Source organism: Onychomys torridus, chromosome 6, assembly GCF_903995425.1.
Source record: "Onychomys torridus chromosome 6, mOncTor1.1, whole genome shotgun sequence".
NCBI lineage: Eukaryota > Metazoa > Chordata > Mammalia > Rodentia > Cricetidae > Onychomys > Onychomys torridus.
This window is the reverse complement of record NC_050448.1, coordinates 71,093,240-71,098,704: the sequence shown is the minus strand read 5'-3', so window position 1 is coordinate 71,098,704 and position 5,465 is coordinate 71,093,240. Positions and strand designations below refer to the sequence as shown.

The following is a 5,465-nucleotide window of genomic DNA, read 5'->3' as shown; positions in this document are numbered from 1 at the left end:
GGTGGTTCCTCAGTGTAGGACTAGCCTTCCTGTTACCACTGCCAATCTTCTGCTGTGTTGTCCGCAAGCCCTTAGCACTTGGGTGATCTGCACAGTTTCAGTGCTGCTTGTCATACACCTTTTGCTAAATATTTCATCTACAAGGTCTTACGTGACTTGGAAATACACCCCTTCACTGAAGCCATTTTGTACTTGCTAAAATAAGCAAATCCAGTTTCAAAGCCGAAGACCCTTAAGTATAGCTTGGGCTGACACATGTCACTGTGTAAATGGCCACCTGAGCCACCACATTCTGCCACAGACTGCTTCACAGTCTTTCCAAGATCTCCAACAAAAATGCATTTCCCCCATTCCAAGTTATTTTCCTCAACATAGTTATCAACTTATTTCCAATGTTTGTTCCTTCACTCAATAGAGCAACATAATCAGTATTGTCAATATAACCCTTTGCTTCAGCCATGTTACACAGTCATAAACCTATGCCAGTGTCCTTAGAATATGCAACCAAACAAGTTAGCAGATAGACTCCTTATTACAGTAACCAGAGGTTTTATGGTAAAGGCCTATGCTCTAGAAACCCTGGCTAGGCGCAATCGTTCATCCAAATTCAAGAGAAAATTAAAATAGAGATATAGTCACGGTGGCTATACCAGTGACACCCCAAGTCCATCTTCAGGATACTGACCTGAGCTGTACCCTTAAGCAGAGGAGAAACTGGGGCCGGGACCAGGTTAACATAATTAAGCAATCCTGGCAGATGTACAGTCTTTTGGATCATTGCTACAGTTCTGATCCTGCAAGGTGGACATCCATACTGCTGTCACCATGTGAGGACACCACTCTCGCTCATACAAAGTGATCATTTCAGCGCCATGGGAATTGCCCTCATCTACTATGATGGGAGAGAGGGCAATGACCCATCTTGGTGCCTTCAGCAAAAGAAAGGTAGATAGACTCAAAGTCAGGCAGAGATTCCAGGCTTTCAGTTACCCTCTGGCCACAAGAGGTCTTTTTATTTTTTGAAAAGCACAAGCGCCTGCTTCTTGAGAGACTAAGTTCCTGAAGTGGATCAGTGCTGAAGTCAAACAGCCCCTTATACACCACTTCTGTGCCCTTGGGTATTCAGACACTTGTTTAGGAAGTCCCCTGGGAGTTAATTATACAAGAATCTAGTTCAAGTGTATCTCTTCCTGTTGAATTTTTAGAAACGTGGTTACTTGGAGCACAAATACCCAAGGTGGCCTGAACCCAATCTACAGGGACTCTGGGAGGAAAAGTGCAGCCAACACCATCAGAGCAGCGAAGTGCCAAGGGAACAATGTAACAGCTGGCTGGGTAGAGAGAAGATTCGGCTGACTCACTAGAGAGCGGCAGAGCCAGGTGCTGGACACTGCAAGGAAGGTGACAAGCGGAAAAGTAAGGCAAAGAGAACAAGAAGAGCAGCATTTGTGTGGGTGGTTACGTTTGGTTAAATTCCTTGCGTGGTGCTGATAGACCCTCGTGCATACTAAAAAGTACACTAACCCTGGCCGACATCCCAGAACATGCAAACTACCACGAAAAGAAACTACACAAATCAAAACAACACTTGGTGAGCCGGGCAGCTGCCCAGGCAGCAGATGCGGTGACAACCCCGCTCACCGGACGCCCGGCCTGGGACGAGCGCGGGCGCCGGGGCACAGCCGCCTCCCCCACACCAGGCACACCTCCCCGAGCCACGGCTGCGCTCGCCCGCGCTCGCCGCCGGCCCTGCTGGAGGCGGGGCGCCCTCGGCTCACTTCCGGCCCGGCAGAGGCGACCGCAGGCGCGACGCGCCCAGTGCGGCAGGCCGGAGCGCCGCCGAGGCCCCGGGCCTCCCTTCCGAGGGCCGCACGCAAATGAGGGCTCGGGCCACGCGCGTCGCGATTCGCGCGTTGGCGGCGGCGCTCCGGCGAGGGAGCCGGGCGTATGTAAATGAGCGGATTCTGTGTGCACGCTCCTATAGGCCGGGGCGCGAGGACGCGCGTGAGCCAATGGGAGCGCCGGGCGTCCAATCGGGGCTGTGCCTATAAAAGGGTGAGGCGGCGGCGCTGGCGTGCAGTTTCCTGTTTGTGAGAGTGTCTGTGTGTGCATCATGTCTGGTCGCGGCAAGCAAGGCGGCAAGGCCCGCGCCAAGGCCAAGTCGCGGTCGTCCCGCGCCGGCCTGCAGTTCCCGGTGGGGCGCGTGCACCGGCTGCTGCGCAAGGGCAACTACGCGGAGCGCGTGGGCGCCGGCGCCCCGGTGTACATGGCGGCCGTGCTGGAGTACCTGACGGCCGAGATCCTGGAGCTGGCGGGCAACGCGGCCCGCGACAACAAGAAGACGCGCATCATCCCGCGCCACCTGCAGCTGGCCATCCGCAACGACGAGGAGCTCAACAAGCTGCTGGGCAAAGTGACGATCGCGCAGGGCGGCGTCCTGCCCAACATCCAGGCGGTGCTGCTGCCCAAGAAGACGGAGAGCCACCACAAGGCGAAGGGCAAGTGAGGCCGCCGCTCGCACCGGCCCGCGTCTGCCGAGACGCCCGCGAACTCAAAGGCTCTTTTCAGAGCCACCCACTGGTTCAGATTAAAGAGTTGTGACATCACGGAAGCGGTCTCGTGGCCTTTGCCGGCCGGTCCCCAAGTACAGGCGGCGGCGTTGCCCCTCGCCTCGCGCGTCCCCGGCGCCTTCCCCACTCGTGCCCACGGGCCCCAGGTATCGCGTTCGGTCTTGGTTCTCCTGTGTGAGCGGGCGCGTTACTGTCGTAAGCACTTAGCGCCGTATGTCAGCCGATGCACGCCCCGGTAGGTGTCCCGCCCGCAGCGACCAACGCGCCGGCTGCCCACCCACACTCGTGACAGCTTCCCGCCCCTCCCTTAAAACTGGCACCCGACCAGGCCGGCCGTGCCAGGCCAGACGTCAATCACAACCAGCCGCCGGGTCCTTCGGCAAAGTCTAGGAGAAGGGCACGTGTCCCGGCCGCAGTGACGGCCGCGGCCAGCTCCCGGGATCGTGGGGCCCTGGGCGGCACTGGACACTAACTCTGACTTGGGAGGGCGGGCGGGCGGGCGGGCGCGCTTCCCCTGGCAGAGCCGGGAGCGGCCGTCTCCCGGTAGCTACGAGAGGCGGCCCCACCCGCGGGCAGCGTTGGCAACTCAGCTGGGCGCAGGGCTGGACGAGGGGCGGGCGGGGCGCCAGGGGGCGGGGCGAGCCCGAGCCAATGGGCGGGCTCGAGGGCGGTGACGTCACGGCCAATGGCCCGTCAGCGCGGGACTTTCAAGTCGGCGTCTCCGCCCCGCCCGCGGGAAGAGTGCGCCTATAAAGACGGGCGGCTCGGGCCCCGTGCAGTTCCCGGCGCTCGTGGTCTCTGCGTCTCCCGTCTCTGCCATGGCTCGCACGAAGCAGACCGCCCGCAAGTCCACCGGCGGCAAGGCCCCGCGCAAGCAGCTGGCCACCAAGGCCGCCCGCAAGAGCGCGCCGGCCACGGGCGGCGTGAAGAAGCCGCACCGCTACCGGCCCGGCACCGTGGCGCTGCGCGAGATCCGGCGCTACCAGAAGTCGACGGAGCTGCTGATCCGCAAGCTGCCGTTCCAGCGCCTGGTGCGCGAGATCGCGCAGGACTTCAAGACCGACCTGCGCTTCCAGAGCTCGGCCGTCATGGCGCTGCAGGAGGCGAGCGAGGCCTACCTGGTGGGGCTGTTCGAGGACACCAACCTGTGCGCCATCCACGCCAAGCGCGTCACTATCATGCCCAAGGACATCCAGCTGGCCCGCCGCATCCGCGGGGAGCGGGCCTGAGCTCTCGATCTCTGTTCCATCTCACCAAAGGCTCTTTTCAGAGCCACCACATGTGCCCGGAAGGAGCTGTTTGCGTCTCTGTCTTCGCGTGATTTTTCACGGTCTCGGGAAGGGGTCGGTTTCGGGGTGATTGCCGAGCAGCGAATAGCGATGTTTTTAGTTTCTTCAGGTCTTGCACCTGCAGTTTTTTTAGTGTTTCTAAAAGGGGTTTTGTTTTGTCTCTATGTTAGATGCGGACTTACGCTCAATCTTTGCTTTTTCTAGTCCCCCTTAACGTAATCACTGCGCTTCATGTCTACTTGGCTATCCTTAAACTCTGCTGTCTTTCAACTGGTATTGTGCTGATGTATGGTTGCTATTTCGAGATGGGCTGGAACGACTTGCCGTGAGTCTGACTCTAGGGAGAAACTTGTATCTCAGTCCAGGAAGTCAAGCATCCGTCGTGTTAAATCTGACCGGAAGTGATGTGTGCCACGCCCATCACTGACCAGTACTGCACGTGTGCTATGACCTGGGTGGGAAAACTAGTGCACCCATCACCTGAGTGCGAGCGGCTGAGCATATATGGTATTGCGTGCATGGTGATATACTGTGTAACCGCAGCCCTGACTCGAGCTGAAAGGGCTTTTCTTTCTTTTTTTTTTTTAATACGGAACGCTTCACGAATTTGCGTGTCATCCTTGCGCAGGGGCCATGCTAATCTTCTCTGTATCGTTCCAATTTTAGTATATGTGCTGCCGAAGCGAGCACAGAAAGGGCTTTTCTAAACTTGCTAAACGCCCAGGAGACCTGGCTTCCCCCTACCTCATAATTACCCCGCTAAATTTCTAGACTGCTGAAGGTAATGGTTACTCCTTCCCGTTTGTCTGATAGGCAGTGTCTGGGCTTACTGTGTGCTCATGGTCAGCGGTAAGTGGACCACTATCAGTAGTAATACCCAGTGACGCTCAACTTTCCTCTTCCTCTTAACACTTGAGGAATTAGACCTCTGGTTAGTCTCTTGGAATTCAACATTTATTACTATGATCGGACCTTAGGATCCGGTGGCAATTCATTAGTTTCTTCCCTTATTTCCATTTAATTTACTTTAAAATGCTAATTAACCCAACTGTGTATAAATACACAGAGACCTTTCTGTAAGGAAGTAGACTTTGGATGTCAAGGAAGGATCTGCTGCTATTCCGTGGCCGGAGGAGGGATGTTGAACCTGTGAACCAGACCACAGTAAATAATCCAGTCACTGTCAGGGACCTTCCCTCCTTACTGCCTGAAACTTCCAGGAAGCAAACTTGAGCTTTGTCTAAATATTTGAGACGTTATCAGCCCAAGGCTCTTTGAATTCAAGATACTGGTGGTCAGTGACCCAATGTCCCTCCTCTTACCTCTCTGCCATCTGGGAGCCCCCAGAGCTGGGAGGAGGATTGGAGATGTGCTCTGCACCGAGTGAAGATGGAAAACAAAGACAGCCTGTTAACTGGGGTAAGGGCCAGGGTCTTGGGAAGCCTGCATTACACCTGGTTCCTAATACTCTTGATCTTTGACACCTGAGACACCGGAGCGTGGAGGAACTGAAGCAGAAATACTTTTAAAAATATTTTGCTGTTTGAAAGGAGTGAACAAAGGGGGAAACTGAGGAAAAGTGGTCATTCCTGACAGTGTCCCCAGT

General features: G+C 56.0%; 1 protein-coding gene, 1 non-coding gene and 1 pseudogene across 3 annotated transcripts; 2 read left to right on the top strand and 1 right to left on the bottom strand.

Annotated features, from left to right (window-relative positions):
* Positions 1–2,058: 2,058 nt before the first annotated feature.
* LOC118586107 (histone H2A type 2-A) lies at positions 2,059–2,606 on the top strand. The gene has a single exon (XM_036191237.1). The coding sequence runs from the start codon at positions 2,114–2,116 to the stop codon at positions 2,504–2,506; it is 393 nt and encodes a 130-aa protein (XP_036047130.1). The 5' UTR covers positions 2,059–2,113; the 3' UTR covers positions 2,507–2,606.
* Positions 2,607–3,244: 638 nt separating this feature from the next.
* LOC118586094 lies at positions 3,245–4,350 on the top strand (annotated as a pseudogene). The gene has a single exon (XR_004945286.1). The product of XR_004945286.1 is annotated as a histone H3-like (transcript).
* A 92-nt stretch (positions 4,351–4,442) lies between these two features.
* Positions 4,443–4,549, bottom strand: LOC118586512. Its single transcript, XR_004945380.1, has one exon. It is a non-coding gene; the product is annotated as a U6 spliceosomal RNA (small nuclear RNA).
* Between the last annotated feature and the right edge of the window lie 916 nt (positions 4,550–5,465).